This window comes from Leptodactylus fuscus, chromosome 1 (genome assembly GCF_031893055.1).
Source record: "Leptodactylus fuscus isolate aLepFus1 chromosome 1, aLepFus1.hap2, whole genome shotgun sequence".
NCBI lineage: Eukaryota > Metazoa > Chordata > Amphibia > Anura > Leptodactylidae > Leptodactylus > Leptodactylus fuscus.
In genome coordinates, this window is record NC_134265.1 from 261,363,846 (window position 1) to 261,382,485 (window position 18,640).

The window sequence follows — 18,640 nt, forward strand, 5'->3', positions numbered from 1 at the left end:
GAGTTGTTTTGAGTAGCCCATGATGCCACTCTTCAGAGGAGATTCAAATAGTAGAACAACTTGCAATTGGCCACCTTAAATACCTTTTCTTATGATTGGATACATCTGGCTATGAAGTTCAAAGCTTACTGAGGTTACAAAACCAATTTTGTGCTTCAGTAAGTCAGTAAAAAGTAGTTAGGAGTATTCAAATCAATAAAATGATAAGGGTGCCCATACTTTTGCACCGGTCAAATTTTGGTTTAATGCATATTGCACATTTTCTGTTAGTACAATAAACCTCATTTCAATCCTGAAATATTACTGTGTCCATCAGTTATTAGATATATCAAACTGAAATGGCTGTTGCAAACACCAAAATATTTAGAACTAAAAATGATTAAGATTAATAGGGGTGCCCAAACTTTTTCATAGGACTGTATATAATTAAGCTAGAAACTAAAGCTAGAATGGATTATTGAAAGCACACAGGACTGCAACATGTAAGTAACAAACATGAATACACTATTGACTTCCTACAATGAGTAACATAGAAATACATATTGTGAGATGCTCTATTTCTGTAAATATTCTTAGTTACATGAGCCAATCCACAAGTTGATTTTATTCTATTTTCTGCCTGTTTCCACTGTGATGCCTCAAATATGAGCAAAGTCACCAACGGCCATGTCCTGTTTAGTGGGTCTATCTGGACAAACGCAGAGCTCATATGAGCACCATAATAAGCATTGTGTACAGCTAATGACATGCACATCTACAAGTTAGGCAGTTTTATTGCATAAACATACTGGGTGAAATGACAGAATTATCAAACAGGTTGCAAAATGTACAGTAAATCTGGTTATTTTCTTTAAGACATACTCACAATGTTAGTGACATCTGGAGAGGCTCCATTCTGCAGCAGAAGGAGGACTATGTTCAAGTGGCCCATGAAAGCAGCCACATGTATTGGAGTGAGACCAGACTGTGAAACAAACCAACAGGCATTTTACTCCCCTGCACAAGACTAATGGGGCGACCACAGATACAGGTCAGCAGATGTTGGAGAGGATAGAGAGAGGTGATAGTGAATATTTTATGGAAGAGGAGACACAGAGACAGGACGGGGGGGGGAAGCAGGAAATGGCTAGATGTATTGGAAAGCTAAGAAAACCTGTTCTACCTCTGTTATAGCCTGGATTGAAGCCCCATATTTCACTAGCAGTTCCATAACTTTGATACGGTTTTTCTTGCAGGCAATGTGCAATGGAGTAAAACCATTCTGTTCAGAGAAACAACTTGTTAGCAAGACTCATGCACTCATCAAAGCTGCAAGTCATGCAACTCATGCAAACTAGTCATCGTATATAGTATCATAGTATGTTGACCATACAATGGGGGACACTAATCATATGAAATACACCAGGAAATTGGCATAATATTCATTAGAAACATGGCGCATGTAGCGTGCGCTGTATTTATGAAGGATGTGCACCATTTTTAATCTTTTTTTCTGTGACATGTACCACATTTGAAAAGCTGTTACATAGTTACATAGTACATGAGGTTGGATGAAGACATCAGTCCATCAAGTCCAACCTGTTGCATCATAAGGAAGTGGCTAAACAACTTGCAATGCTTACACCAACTGTATTACTGCCTTGTGCTTCATTTGGCCCTAAATATTGGCCAACAGCTCCAAAATTAGGCGCATAACGTGGTGGTGTGTAACATGCTGCAAATTGCACCAGTTTGATAAATATGCCTCAATCTGCACCAAATTAAACACCCAGTTCTTCTTTTGTAAAGTCTCCTTCTTATAGGATTATTGAATAAATACGTTATCAACACTATTTCATGAAATTGGATAGGAATTTGAGAAGATAACCATATGATATTACAGTACAAATCCTGCTATTACTCACAGTATAATATAAATAAAATATCATTTACAATATTCTTACTACTAGAATTATGATGTAAAGAGAATCTGTCACTGGTTTTGAATGATAAGAAATATTATATTACAATACACTTTTATGAATGGCTTCTTTTAAATGACGCTTTCCCCTCTGAGTTTTTTTTGTCTAGAAATTTTACATAGGGGTGACTAAGTCTGTAATTCTAGTCTACAGCTGAATGAGTCTAAAAGTTCGAGCTTCAGTGAAAAAGTAGTAGTTTAGCATTGTACAGAATTGAATGGGACGTTGACATGGAGGGAGGTAACATTGCAGGCCAATCATTGTTAATAGAGGCTAAGGTACATAATCTAGAAGCTGGGGCGTAACTTGAAGCTCCGGGAGCCACAAGCGAAATATTTAAGAAGGTCTCCACTGACCATGTGCTTTGTATAAGTCTGGAGGCTTATTGTACTGCAGAGAGGCCTTTGGGCTCTCTCAGCCTCCCTGTGCCCCCTGTAGCTACACCCCTATCTAGAAGCTCAGCCCCTAATGTATATTCATGAGCAGTGGGTTTGATAAGGGTCCACAGATGAAATTCACAAGGATTTTAGTATCAGTTATATGAAGCCAACAACCTTTCCACAGTGCAAGATATAACATCAGATATTACCGTACATCATTTATGCAAAAGAAAACAGGAGTAGATTGGTGACAGATACTCTTTCTTAAACTCGTTCCAAACTACCTAGATAAAGACTAAAAATACAATTTCTATAATTTATACATTTCACAATTTTGTATGTAAACTAAGAATATTGTAAAGATCTTATTACCAGGGCCCGGGCATTGGGGTTTGCCCTCTTGTCAAGAAGAAGTTTGGTTACTCTGTAATGTCCACAATGGGCGGCAACATGCAAAGCTGTCAGGTAATCCAGTGTGACATCGTCTACAGGCGCCTTGTGTTGTAGAAGGTGTTTGACACATTCCACGTGATCTCCTTGAGCAGCCATGTGAAGTGGAGATAGTCCATTCTACAGCCGAAAATGAAACTAGCCATTATTTGTATAATAATAAGAGCCGCAATATACACAATAGCTGTTCACTAGTTTTATAGTAGTATCAGCCACTTTTAGAAAGTATTCTAATATATTTTTGCTAATTTATTTCACAGTAAAAGAACAATTAGATATTAAAAACAGATATAAATGAGAATTTGCCTTGGTCCTTGCAAGTAGTGGCGCTCCCCTCTCTAGAAGAAGTTCTACAGCAGTATCATGTCCACTTCGTGCTGCACAGTGTAGTGGTGTAAGACCATCCTGGAACAAAATAACAACATCTTATTAGGCATTTTCACATTAAGGCTAGTTTGACACTACATGAAAAAATATTCTGATCCACTAGAGGCTTAAAACACTGGATTGTAAATCTGGAAGAATAACAGATACAAACAGAACACTTTGGGGCTGATTTATCATGGTTTGTGCGCCAGATAACTGGAATATAAGCACTAGAGATGAGCGAGTAGTATTTGATTGGCGCTTTTTTACACCAATAACTATGCAAAGGAGGTATTCGATCGAATACTACTCGCTCATCTCTAATAAGCATTGAAAAAAGTATGTTTTTTGTGCAAGTAAGAATTTTTGCATAACAATTGTAACTTTTCAGTTCTGCACCATGCATGCTACTTTCCTCAAAGAGGGTGTGGTGGGGCATTGTGTGGGCTGGGCCCACCTGCCTGTTCTCACTCTCTGTGTACCCCTCCTTACTCCACTCCCCCCTTGCAATGAAATCACAGGTAATAGATCAATCCCACATCTGAGGTCACGTGTTGCTGTGATGTTTCGTTTAACGCTCATGGGAATGGGGGTTATTGAGCTTGCAAATGAAATGTCACAGCAGCATGTGACCTCAGAGGTAGGAGTGATTTATTATTCTCTAAGTCATCTTGAAATTACTATACATGTAAAAGTAGCTAACACTAAGATTGCCATGAATCAATACCCAACTAAAGAAAATAATCCAATAAATCAGGTCTGGTGACTAATTTGGTTGTCAGTTTTATAATGCAAAAAAAAAATTCTAAACAATTTACGTAAGTTTATAATAGTTTGCAATACAGAGTTAATGTTTGGTATACAAAGTTGTAAGCTACAGTTTGTAATACTACAATAAATCTAACATAATCTAACTACCATATTATTAGTGTCATCATCCAATTATATTAGAACATTCCATTCTTGTAATAACTTCTGCCATGCATAAACATAGCATAGTCTATACACAATTATACACAATTTTACTGGAAAAACAGAGCCAGACTTAAAACTAAATTATTTAAAGATTCCTTATTTTCAGAAGAATGGATGCAACTTTATCATCTATAATTAATTCCTTGCCAGATTTATATCTTCATTATGTTCTGAATTATTTAAGGCCCTCCAAAATCCAGCATGCTTACAAAGATTATTCATTCTCCATTAGGCTAAGGGGAGAAAACTCAGGACGCATTTAAGGAACTGAGTTTCTCCCAGATGTGTCTGCACCAAATGTGTAAAACAGTATCATTTATATAGAACTTGACAGACTCAAGAAATTAAAAAGTGCACTAAGGTACATACTAGTACAATTTTAACTGTTTAACAGTACAAAAGAATTGTATATAAGTTTGATCCAGTGACCACATAATAACCTCACAGCATTTTGACACTGTCAGTATAACCTACTCAAGTTCTGACAGTATCCCTATTATAGTCTTGCACAATTTTTCACTACCATTTACCATTAGAATTACCGTATATACTCGAGTATAAGCCGACCCGAATATAAGCCGAGGCCCCTAATTTTACCACAAAAAACTGGGAAAACTTATTGACTCGAGTATAAGCCTAGGGGGGAAATGCAGCAGCTACTGGAAAATTTCAAAAATTAAAATGGTCGGAGTTTTTGGGTGCAGTAGTTGTTGGGTGCTGCAAAAGGGGAGGGGATGTTTTGGTTGTCTGTCTGCCCCTTCCCTGAGCTTGAGGACTGTTTTTTTTACTCCCACTTGGAATTCAGCCTGGCTGAATATAGGGTATCTGCAGTGCTCCTATTAACCCCTTCCTGACGGAACAGGAGCACTGCAGATACCCTATATTCAGTAGACCGGGCACTTTCAGACACAGGGATACCTAATGTGTATGTATTCCACAGTAATTTTCTACTTTTGTATGTATTCTAGGTAAAGGAGTAATTTCGAACTTTTATTTTTTCATCTTTTTTTAAAGTTTCTTTTTCCCCCCACTATTTTATGGGAGATTCTATACATTGATATTACGGCTGTTCATACCCCCCCCCTGTTCATACCCCCTTCCCCTCCTAAAAAAAAAAAAAAATAAAAATTTATTTTTTTTGCTGACTCGAGTATAAGCCGGGAAGTCAGCACAAAAACTGGCTTATACTCGAGTATATACGGGAAGTCTCGTGCAGCTGCTGTGTTCTGCTTGGATGTACCGGCATGTCCTTGCAGAACAAGGCAGCCACCTTCTGGCCGTATATACCCAATGGGTGGTCCACAAGCGGTTAAGGGGGTATTCACAATACCATTGGATGTCCGTTTTGATAGTGTCCCTTAACAAAATAAAATAAAAATAAAAAGGAAGCCTATCACAATGGACATTAACAGGCACTAACGGACGGTAAAGTATGTTTTTTTAACTGATCCATTTAATGGATCAGTTAAAAAAAAGAAAAACAGACGCCTTGGCATCAGTTAGTGTCCGTTTTATGCTGTCCGTTTTTTTTTTTGCTTTTGTTGGTTCTGCTTTCTGAGCATGCACAGAAATAAAACAGATAATAATAATGCTCAGTATAATGAACGCCCGCCCGTGACTGTCTGTTAACCATAGACATTAATGTTAAAATATACAAACACTTGTCGTGTGTCATAAGTCGGTTATTTTGAACAGACACAAAGTCCTGCACCCTGCTTTATTATGTCCACAAAAAAAAGACATGTGACCGACTGGGTGTACACAAATGGACAACAGATAAAGTCCCATTGTAATCAAAGGGATTCTTAACAGATTTATGACGGTTGTGTTGACAGATGTTAGCAACGGATACTATTGACTGTAGTGTGAATGCCCCCTTAAAAAGTAAAGATATAATGGGTCCAAAAGACACACACAGAATACGCCCAAATTTTTAAAATATATTATTTTAACATTATTTTTACAATAATTCTAAAGGTCTATTGGGCAGTATAATAAAATTATTTTCCTATAGGCCTACAGATGTATTAGTTTTACCCGGAACATCTGAATTGGTTAAACCACTGCAGCCTGATATTCTATATCTTATTATATCACAAAAAAACAATACAGAAAAGTAATTGGAAAAACAATTTCCAATGACTGCTTTTCTTGTCCCCTGTGATAAGATATCATGCTGTAGAAGTTTAATCAGTTGCAGGTTAACTCTGCTACTTCTGTATACTTTGTACCAAGTTCCAGCTTACATACTGTATTTTCCAGGCAAAAAGTCTTTATATCTTACCCTGGTTTTGGCATCAATTTGTCCTCCCCGGTCAAGCAATAATTTCACCATGTTTGTATTTCCTCTTTTGGAAGCTACATGCAGTGGGGTAATTCCATTCTGCATAGAAAAAGAAACAATAACATGTAACTAAGACATCCAGAAAACTGTGTTTTATTTGTTTTAGGAAATTCTTTATTACAGTGCAATTTTACAGGCCAAATTATACTTTACATTAAAAATCATATCAACTGATCTATCCGGACTGGAGGCAAACATAAAGGATAACACCCTTATTGGAGCAACTGCAGTTTTCTTTTAATTTGTCCCATTTTATCAGCTCCAAAATACATTGCACAGAATATGGAATGGTATCATTGTAAACTACAGGTTGTCCTGCAAAAAAATAAGCCCTCATACAGCTTGGGAAAATATGTGAAAAGGGCAGGAGTAAAAAACTAAAATGAAAAAACAAAAAAAGGAGTTAAAGTCACAAATAGTGCAATTTCTTAATTTTCAAGCTTAATTTTCAAAACAATCCCACCAAAATAGTTGTGAATACATTCTTATAGTGTTGGCACAAAGTGTTGCCCATGCCCCTTTTTCATATGTGATCAACACATAAACTCCCATATAGAATGATTCCTTGCCCAGAGGATGTGGGATCACTCCGCCAGACCAAGAGATTTGCCTACTCTTCTGGAACTTTGGGAGGTCACTTCTTTTTTTCGGGCATGTAAAGACCTCCCATGTATTCTAGGAGAGTTTTGATGGACAAGGATAGTACATAGCTGATTTTTTAAGAGTTGTGAGTAGACCCATACACTGTGATGTGAAAACAGCCTAAGTGAAAAGCCTTATTCACACGCATTTTACATAGACACCATACCTACCCATTAAGTTCAATGTGGTTATTCAGACACCCATGGTTTTTTTTTTAGCAGATTTAAGGTCCACAAAAAAAAGGAGGCATGATCTTTTGTTATTCACTGATGCAGCAGAGCAATGAAAATCATTGGGTCTATGTTATTTGTTTTTCACAGAGCCATAGGACATACAAAGTATAGAAAATTAAATTAAATCTGTTAAAAGTGGATAAACCACAGAAAACTCACCACGCACAAATGAACAGGGTGTGCTGTAGTACATTAATAGCGGATGCAGGTGTGTGAATGAGGCCTAAGGGTCCACTTTGGCACTGATTTTGACACTGAATCCGAGTCAGAATCCACGTGGGCAAAAAGCCTCCCATTGACTTCAATAAGTTCCTTTTTCTGCTAGCCATTGAAGTCAATGGGAGGTCTTTTGTCCACAAGGATTCTGATACGGATTCAGCGTCAAAATCAGCGCCAAAAAACTCTGTATGAATGGACCCTAACACTAGCAGATTTGCTTGTATTAGAGAAGAAACTTAAAAGGACACCAGAGGATACCATCCTATTATGTATTTAACAACATTATCTAGACATGGGAGTTTTTTGACTCCGACAGAAAAACTGTTGTTTCGTGTTAGCCAATTTTCTAACTTTGAAGGTTACAATTAATCTAGCTACATAATATATCCGAGATTTTTGGAGCTAAAAGGTTGATCCAGGGATTTATTCTGATTCTTTTTTGGCCCTGTTAGGATGGGTTCACACTTAGATTTTTGGTCAGGAATTTTGATATGGAATCTGTGTCAAAATCTGTGTCAAAATCCATCTCCAAAAACCACCTCACAATATGTAATCCGCTAGCGTTTTTTTTCCACTAGCGTTCTTTTTTCCCGCTAGCAGAAAAAAGAAGCGACATGACATTTCTTCAGGCGGATTCTGCCTGAAAAAAACAACAGGAGTCAATAGGAGGCGGAGAAACCCCAAGCGTTTTTTTTATGTGTTTTTTTTTCAAGGTTCATACACTGTGCTGGAGAAAGAAAAAAAAATGCCTCAAAGAATGCTCCAAAAAAGCCTCATGTAAAAAACCGCTTCAAAAAAACATTTCCTAATTCCTGATTTTTTCCTCTCCAAAATCCTCACCAAAAAACTCTGTGTGAACTTACCCTTAACTATGTGAGTATGACGTTTGTTAGACACCCCGTTTAAGAATCTTAAAAAAAAAACCTGTAAGGCTGGGGCCCCACGGGACGTAAATGCAGCGATTTTCCCGCAGCGGAGACGATATGGGAAAAATCGGGGGTTTTACAGTGCAAGCAACGTGGATGGGATTCATGCAAATCCCATGCCCACTTTGCGGGAAAAAATGCAATGCAGACACGCTGCGATTTGCAAAGCCGTTGCGGCTTTGCAAATCGCAGCATGTCAATTATATCTACGGAAACGCTAGTGGCTTTTCCATAGATATAATTGTAACAGAAAGTTCGCGGAGGAAAACTCTGCGAACTTTCTGTTGACAGCGCTGCAGAAAGAACCGCAGTGCATTCACGCCGCGGTTCTCTCTGCAGCGCTTTAGCGCTGCGATTACGGCCCGTGGGGCCTTAGCCTTAGGATGATTTGGGATACTAAACTACCCACAGGTCCTTATATAACTTCATCCGTGCCAACATTAAATATAAAAATCTTTATACTTATCCAGCTACTGTACTCCCAGTACCTGCCCAATTCTTCAGTGAAGCTGGAGAAGTACAGCTTTAGAGCGCATATTTCATACCAGGCTTCACTGACCAGCTGTGTAGGTGCTGGAAGCTTCAGAGATGGCAAGTATAAAAGTATGGGATTTTTTTTTTTTTTTTAATGTAGGCAAACACAGTGTTACAACAGGGTTATCAGGGGCATAAACCCCCCAGTCCATAAGGACACGTGGGTGCTTACTGTCCCAAATTGACCTGACAAGATCCCTTTAGGATGAAAATGTAAAGAAAATATGCTCCCAAAAATTGTTGGTAAATATTCTTACTCTTGCTGTGAAGTCTACCGCGGCTCCTCTGTTGAGCAAAAGCGTTGCCACATTGACGTTTCCATAATGAGCAGCGATGTGTAAAGGTGTAAAACCACTCTGCAAAATAAAATAAAAAGTGTAAACCATAAACAAAAACTTTTAGCAATATACTGTGTGAGGAAGCATTAGCTTGCAGTGAGGAATTATAAGGCACAGCCTGGATGTCCATGTAGGGTCAGTAAATAAGAGAAACATGTTAGGCAGCAATAAGCCAAATTAACATTTGCACTACATTAGTACATGGTATATTCTGGAGCAGGAAAGAGAGAAAACTCATAGAAAGAAAGTTCTTTTGTATTAAATGAGGAAGCGCCAAGTGTTTGAGTACACTGGATATTATATCTCTGAGGAACTGTGCACTGAATTGCAGACTGCCAGATTAAATTATGGTAAGAAATATGCAGTGCATATGGACACAAAAATAGACAGATCAAGGGATAGATAGATAGATAGATAGATAGATAGATAGATAGATAGATAGATAGATAGATAGATGATAGATGGATGGATGGATGGATGGATAGATAGATAGATAGATAGATAGATAGATAGATAGATAGATAGATAGATAGATAGATAGATAGGAGATAGATAGATAGATAGATAGATAGATAGATAGGAGATAGATAGATAGATAGATAGATAGATAGATAGATGGTAGATGGATGGATAGATAGATAGATAGATAGATAGATAGATAGATAGATAGATAGATAGATAGATAGATAGATATGTAAGAAAAAGTAAGTGGAATCTTTGAAATTACCTGAATTGCTAATAATAATGTGGTCTGTTTGTTATCTAAAGGGGGGTTCAAACTTGTACATGGTGTCCGTCTGCCGTGAATCCACTGAAATTGCAGAAAGTCAGATTGGGAACAGTTTGCAAATGGTCCGTTTGAAAACCCATTCACGTCAAAGGAATTTTAAAGCAATGCGCAGGTGTCGTTTGCTGCCTCTCCGCCATGAATCTGCTTTTTTTGGACGGACACAAAGTTGAAAATCCAGGACTTTGTGTCCGTCTAAAAAAGTGTATTCACAGCAGAGAGGCAGAACCTGCGCATTGCTTTAAAATCCCATTGAAGTGAATGATTTTCAAACGGACCATTTGCAAACTGTTCCCAATCTGACTTTCTGCAATTTCGGTGGATTCATGACGTACGGACACCATGTGCAAGTGTGAATGAGGCATAAGTCACAATTCTAGAGAGACACTACGCAATTAAACAAACCACATACAAACAGTTGTAGTGTTTATATCCTTTATTGAGAATATTGAGTGAACATCTACAGTGTTGGAAGAATAAGTAAGCGAATCCAGGAATTTAATAATCTGTGGATCGCCCTTTACTAGAAGTTACCTCCACCAAATGTTTCCTGTAGCTGTAAATATGATTTGCACATTTTGAAGGCATTTTGGACCATTCCTCCCTGCAAATGTGTTTCATCTCATTAATAATTCTGGGCTGTCTTGTGTGCCCAGTCCTTTTTATGTCACGCTACAGAAACTTGATGGGACCCTGTTCTGCCCAACACAAATCTTATTTCTCAATGATCCTTTAGTAGATTTGCTTATGTGCCTTAAGTTGTTTTCTTGTTGCATCACCAAAAGTCTCTACAGCTTGAGGTTGCAGACTGCTGCCCTTATATTCTCTTTTAGGCTAAGGCCCCATGTAGTGAACCACAGCTGAACGCATTCTGTTTTTTCTGCAGTGTTTTTCATTATGTTTTTGCAGCGTTTTTCTCTGTGCTTTTTCTTGCCTTATTAAATCTATAGTGAAAATGTGAGCATTTCTGCAAGTACAGTTAACATGGTGCATTTTTAAAAAACGCATGCAGTTTTGAACAACACAGCTATTTCACAGTGTTTTGGGGGGTTTTCACCCGCAAAGTGTGGATGGGACTTTAACTTTAGGCTAATACCACATGTTGCAGAAACAGAGTCTTTTGTTGCAGATTTACTGCGTTTTTTGGTGCCAAAGCCAAGAGTGGCTACAAAGCTGATTGGCCTCAGTGGTCATCTGTCTGCTGAGGCCATTCAGCGGCCTCGGCAGGCCTTAGGAAGAGGCCCAATGATGCAAAACTGTGAGCAAGAAAATGTGCCGAAAGATTGGACAATTCCCCAAAATTCTGGACAATCTCGCAACAGCTTGTTGGAAAATAAGCCAGCTAGTAAGTAGTGTAAAAGATAGATAAGACAAGTCTAAACACACATCAGATTTTTAAAGGAGTTGTCCCATCACAAGGATCCTATCTATACTGCTTGTTAATGTGGATGTAAGACTTTTCCTAAATACATTGCTTCAGCAAAACTGCTTTGTTTGTCCACTATCTTACTTTATTCAATTCTTTGTGGCCACAGCCCTGACTTAGCTGCTCATGAGTCAAGTGATGTATCTGCCTGCTCTCAGGGGGGAGGGAGGAGGGGCTAAGTGCACGGGAGCGAGCCTGTGTTTCTAGCTATTCCTGTGTCTACACAACATGACCTAGCTTCCTGCACTCAGATAGGGGAGAGGAGCTGCTTTCATTTCTTCTGTTCTCCCAGTTATCAGGCTAGCTAATTCAATTGTGTTCATTATGGCAGAGACAGGCAGTCAGTTACAGGCTGTAACACAGAATGGAGTTGCTGCTGCCTGTACTTCATAGTCCGATATGGGTGGGCGGAGCTACACACAAATTTGGGGCGGAGCTAAACGGCAGGTTGCATGTGAAACCCCGCCCATCAAATGATGCAAGAAACCAGGAAGAAAGAAGATTTTACAGGAGTGAAGACTGGTGAGTATGCGACATGGGAATACCCCTTTAAGCACCATTAAACACTTTAGAAAATCTACTTCACACGCCCATATTTTATACAATATAACTGCTGTATGTACCTATTTATATATCCTTTCAAAAACCTGTGTAAAATAGCAATATCTGAGAAAAGCCCAGGTGAACTTAATATAGGAAATATATAAATATATTATAGTTATATAAATATATAAATATAATATAGGAAATCTGTGAACAGAACTACGGAAGTACGTTGCTTTTCTCTCACGAATGCTAATGAATCATGGATGCATCACACCAATGAAAGACTTTTGAGTCCTTGAAAAAGAAGAACAATGACATCTGTTTTTTACAGACCCAGAGACATACAAAATATCGAAAATTAAACAAACAAAAATGGTAATCTGCTTTTCACTTATATGACTAATTAGTGTAAATGTGACAGTATTAGTTTAGATCACAGTCAGACCACAAATTATAAAGATCAATGCAGAAATCCAGGTAACACCAAAGGGTTAACTTACTTTTTCTTGGAGAAAAATCAAATTTTTAATAGTGTGACATATTGCCATTCTTAAAAGAATGGCAATGACTTTACTGCCTAGATTAGTTCATCTGTGTGCAATATAAATGCACAGAGGGTACTGACTGTTTTTTGCAGCATTGCAATTGATTTAATGTGTAGTTTCATTGCCTGCAAAACTAAGCTGACAACAGAAACCACCGTGTGTGAAGAACTTCTGCTTATCCACTTCTCTGCATTGCAGCACTAAAATGCTTTTATTTCAGCAGCCATTTATGGATACTGCAGCGACACTGAATGGTATAGGCTTAGTTATTATAGCAACTACAAATTATATATGGCTTAATAAATGAATAATCTAGTATATAGTCTAGGTTTTATTGTATATTAAATATCTTTGTTGCAAACCTGAACATGATGAAAAGCTTGTGAAAGTCAGACAATTCTGGCATGTGACATAACATTATTCCCTGCCTGGTATTAAGTCACTTATTCAGAGAGAATCAATCTACACTAATGGGGGGATTTCTGTATTGATGCTGCGATTATGCTACAGTTTGGTCCCCAAGGTCATATATCAGGAACAGTGGACATGGAGTGTATGTCATACACTACACAAATCCCTGCATTTAAGTATTCACTGTGTAAAGGAATGTCCACAATACCATTATTGAGGTCCATTGCTGTCATCCATCATAGGATGACATCAACAGACAATAACAGTAGTAAAGTAACAGACACAAACAAAGCTCCCTTCATCTGTGTCCATTACCATTGATTATAATGTAAAAAATTTGATGGACACTGTAAGAAAAGATGCTGCAGAATTATTACTTTATGTGAAGTACAAATATTAGCTGAAAAATATATGTCATATACAGTTCAACACCAAAAGAGATCATTACAATTCTATTTAGTCACGTGTAGGGAATGAGTACCCAGCAGTCAAGTTTATTATCACTCTCCGTTCTCTGTGTTCAGTATGTAGTACTTTACTTTATTTTGTACTTCACTTGTACTTTGCTTTACTATCTAATCTGCCAGCCTGAATGTGAACAAATGTAGTAGTTTCAGACAACTTAATCTCATTTAATAGAACATGTGATTCTGGTCCAATATGTAATGCATTTTTAAAAAACAAAAGAAACTATATTCTGTCAGAAAACGAAAAAAAAATGTAAAGTTCATGCCACTGGATGTCTTGCTGATTTGCTGTTCCCTCCCCGTTACTGGGGCATATCTGTCTTTAGAAACCACCAGGATCAAGAAAGAACACAGTAAGTGGAGGGAAAGGTCTCTCTGCATATTTCCACACAGCTTTGTTGCTCTGTGCACTACTTCTTCAATCCTCATTGTGAGCAAATACAGAGGAGAATGAAAAGCGAAAAAAGGACTGCAAAACTGACTCATTGGTGATACTAACCATTGGTATTACATTTGTGTTTGCCTTCCTTAGACCTCAATGTTACAAAATGGATTTGCTCTTTTCTGTCATGTATCCTTATTTTTTGGATGGAGTAAAAGTTCTGCAATTCTGACTTTTGTCTCTTTCCAGAAGAGTTGATACAAATGATCCAAAGTACACCTGCCCCCATTGCAATCAATGTTTTTAATGACAAAGACACATTCTAATCAGTTTTTATGATTTTTAGACGAATGAGGGAAACTGATTAGATGCGGAGACACCAACACTGATGTGAACCATCCGCATTCACAAGACTGAGTTTCAACCACAATTTACCGGTCTGAACAGTATGCCAGGAGAGTGGCTCCTAGCATAATAGTTATTTATGCTGCTAGGAGTCCTTGACTCCCAGTGACATACGGTTGCATACTGATTACAGGAATATATTGGATTTCTTTATTGCTGCTTATTTTTATCATTTGTATATTTAATATTGTAAGCCTGTGAAACAGACACTTTATACCCCCCGCTTAAAACAAAATGAAAGTGCTATGGAATATGTTGGCAATATATAAGCAATGAAGCTAAATAAATAAAATACCGTATTTTGCAGACTATAAGGCGCACCGGACTATAAGGCACATTACCCATGAGCGCCTTATAGTCCTGCCTAGGTTCATATATAAGGCGCACCGGACTATAAGGCGCACCGAACTATAAGGCGCAGCGCTGTCCGGTGCGCCTTATATGTGATTGAAAGCGGCGACCGGCAGACTTTGCCGGTGGGCGCTTAACCGCCACGTGCCGGCCGCTTAACCCCCCGCGTGCCAGCTGCTTCTATTCATTTCAATGGCACGCTTCCATTGAAATGAATGGAAGCGCTCGGCACGCGAGGAGTTAAAGGGATTCTACCATTAAAAGAACTTCTTCCTTCTTGATCACGTCGGAATAGCCTTAAAAGGCTATTCGTCTCCTACCTTTTTACCATAGCCAGCGCCGCCTTCTTCCGCAGCTGCGTCCGCCCCGTCTCTGTCTTCTTTGGGCCTCATGGATGACGAATGCGCAGTCGGCTCTAACAGGCTCTCGCAGCCAGAGCCGACTGCGCATGCGTCATCCATGAGGCCCAAAGAAGACAACACAGACGGGGACACGGAAGGCGCGAACACAGCTCAGGGAGAAGGCGGCGCTGGCTATGGAAAAGGTAGGAGACGAATGGTCAGGGGGAAGAAGTTCTTTTAATGGTAGAATCTAGAGTTGAGCGAGTACTGTTCGGATCGGCTGATCCGAACAGTACTCGCTCATCTCTAGTAGAATCCCTTTAAGCAGCGGCCGCCGGCAAAGTCTGCATGCCGCTTCCATACATTACAATGAGAGCGCGCTATTCAAATAGTTAGAGATGAACGAATACTATTTGAATAGTGCGCTCCCATTGTAATGTATGGAAGCGGCATGGAGACTTTGCCGGCGGCCGCCGGTTAACTCCTCGCGTGCCGCCACTTCAAACCTTATATAAGGCGCACCGGACTATAAGGCGCACTTTCGATTTCTGAGGAAATCGAAGTATTTTATGTGCGCCTTATAGTCTGGAAAATACGGTAGTCAAATAAATATTTCCTAACAGTCTAGGACCACTCATTTTTCCTGTAAATAGCTTCATATTAGTTGTGCTCACTTCTTTCCTACAGTGTATCACTGTCTGTAATCTCCTATCATCCCTCACAAAAACATTTAGGCTTCATGCAGACGATTGTGCGCGGTTAATGAAAACGGACTGCTATCCAGGTGTCATCCACAGTCTTCACTGACCCATCCATTCTACTGAATGGGCTGAGCCACTAATCTGGACAAGTATAGGAACTGCTCCACTATTTTCAGCTCTTAAATGTGGCCTGAACAGAAAGCCTCAAACACTACGGCTGTTTGTATGGGCGCATTGAAAAGTATGGCCTTGTACTTTTATTCGCAATTGTGGACCATATTATGGCCCTGTGCATGAGGTCTTACAGACAAATGTGGAAATAAATTTTACAAAAAAGTATATACATAAATGAGAAAATACATAAAACGCAACAATAGTAAATAAATGACAGCACAGTAACATACTTAAAAAGACGCATGCAAAGTATCAACAAGAAAGAATGTATTTTATATGTATACCTCTGTCGTCCTATTCACCATCATCTGAAGTAGCATAATTTGGAAAAAGAGCAAATATTAATTGCACTTGATAAGTTATAACATTCAACATATTTTTTTCTATTGTCTATGGACGTAGAAACTTCCATTACTACTTGTTACGACTGTCTGAACACTAATGCACAAGGAAAACTAACAAAAACTCTAATATAAAATATACTGTATGTTCATCAAGATGATCCAACCCCTGACAAGATATAAATTACCGACCTAAGACCTGGTTATCTCTGTGTCACTGTCATGCATGTCACTGGAATGAAAAACCCAATGACACATATTGACCTCACAAAGTCACCAGGATGGTATGGGAGATGCAGAGGAGACACTTACTCCTTTCAGATAAAAGTAATCTAATGAAAATCAGACATCAGATAACTGGTAGCAACAAATAGAAAAGGAGAAGACATATTGGTAATGTCTGTCCTGAATGTCGTATCTGGCCATAACAAAGCACCCTATAGTGTTCCATAAAGTCCTAAGGTCTAACACACTTGATTTAGACTTTAGGGATCCTTCACACGTGGCAAGAGGGGATGAATTTTGGCGCTGAATCCACGTCAGAGTCCGCCCCCACACATTAGAGGTCTATGCAGACCGCTAGCTTCCTTTTTTCCATGAGCGGTATGTTCCCACTGACGGAAATAAGAAGTGAGCTGCCCTTTCTTCAGGCGGATTCCGTGACCGATTCAGCCCCGGCGTCCGCCTCGCGGCAGCACCCTCCGACTAGGCCCATTCATTTCGGCCTACTCCAGAGCGGGAAGCCACAAGTGTCGGAAACCGTGACAGTTGCGGCAGGCACATTTTGGTCCAATTCTGACGTGGCTTCCTGCGTCAAAATCAGGACCAAAATACGCCATTTCGTTAGACTCTATGGACTGTATGTGTCATAAACAGCCCTTGAAGCATAGCACTCACCAACCAAAAGCATCCAAATACATTAATCTGTAACATGAATTTAATAATGTCGGGCCCTTGCTAATGTATGTGTTTGATAGTCACAGCTTACCTTTGACTGCACATCAGCATTATGGTCATTCTGAAGTAAGAGGGCTGCAGACTTTGTGTCGTCCTTTCTGGCCGCAATGTGCAGAGCCGGAAGTCTAACCTTCCCTTTTGTATCATTCTCCAGAAGAATGGCAACCACCATGTTATGTCCCTGCTGCAGCGCAACAGCCAGCGGTGTGAAGCCATCCTGGCAAGGAAAAAGAGAGAACATTTTATAGCAATGAATTGATATTGGAATGAATTATTACAAGACTGATAATTCTGTATTGTATGACTGCAAGTGACCTTTTATAAAATAAGCTAAATCTAAAGCTATATATTATTCAATATATAAAATAGCAGTATATTTTCATATTTTTGAATAAATGTTTTAATATATTTAATGTAAATATGTGTTTTACTATATTTCCATTTTTCATTAATGTATGTCTTGAATATTTCAGAACAAAATGCATAAAAATTACTATATGCAAACACAAAAAATAAATATAATTATGGCGAAAAAACTAAGTACATATCCACTTTGGTCTTGTGTATCCAAAGGACATTTTGCCATATGCCCTGCACGTTTTCAGAAGTAACATTTGAAAACTTAAGGCATGTTTTTTTTTGTTTTTTTTTTAAGAGGCTTTCTCCTGGTAACACTTTAAAACAAGCTCTATTGCTTCAGTATCAGTTTAAATGTACGGTCATCAACTTGAACATTTGACATGCTGAGGCCTGTAGACTCATAGATCTTAGCTCTAAGCTTTATGAGCATTGCACATTCTGACATTGGTGGGAGGCAGAAGGGGAGCAGGGAGACATTTTTGACAGAGAGTGCAGAAGAATGGGGGATGGAGCCAAAGTCACATAGTAGACCTCATGCAGGCAGCACAGAGAGATCTTTTATTGCACAGCAACCTATGCTAGAAAAAAGAGGTCACACTATGATCATGTGATATACTGAAAAAGGTGAGAGAAAGAGAAGGTAGGGAACTGTGAATAATCATTGCCCTGTGGCATGAGCCAGTTTCGACCAAGCTTTAGCTGTTGGATAGATGGTCTCACATTTCATTCTGGAATACTATGGTATACAGAAAAGTTCATGGTCAACTTAGTCACTGCAAGAACCCCAAATGATCACTCCTCCCCCACTGTGCTTGACAGTCGGTATGAGGCGTTTAATATGTGGTGTTTGGTTTCTGTTAAATGTGGTTCTGTGCATTATGGCCAAACATCTGCACTTTGGTCTGCAGTTTGTTAATGGGAAGACAGCCCAATCCTTCAGTGTCCTGGTGTCTATAACCCTTCTTCTACTGGTACATGGCTAGGCCCAGAGCCAAAGGTACATTGCAGCTCCAGACTGATATTTGGGGCATGATGTGAGGAGAACAGGCTTTAGGATGCTATTGTAGCTGCACACTGT

General features: G+C 38.9%; 1 protein-coding gene across 5 annotated transcripts in view; it reads right to left on the minus strand.

Annotated features, from left to right (window-relative positions):
• ANK2 (ankyrin 2) overlaps positions 1-18,640 on the minus strand; it is a 188,433-nt gene that overhangs the window by 107,829 nt on the left and 61,964 nt on the right. For all 5 annotated transcript variants that reach the window (XM_075286364.1, XM_075286356.1, XM_075286347.1 and 2 more), the window contains exons 6-13: positions 17,234-17,419; positions 16,189-16,212; positions 9,288-9,386; positions 6,417-6,515; positions 3,098-3,196; positions 2,714-2,911; positions 1,163-1,261; positions 866-964 (exon numbers count right to left, since the gene is read on the minus strand). In XM_075286364.1, coding sequence (XP_075142465.1) covers positions 866-964; positions 1,163-1,261; positions 2,714-2,911; positions 3,098-3,196; positions 6,417-6,515; positions 9,288-9,386; positions 16,189-16,212; positions 17,234-17,419 — 903 coding nt within the window. The remainder of the gene's footprint in view (positions 1-865; positions 965-1,162; positions 1,262-2,713; positions 2,912-3,097; positions 3,197-6,416; positions 6,516-9,287; positions 9,387-16,188; positions 16,213-17,233; positions 17,420-18,640) is intronic.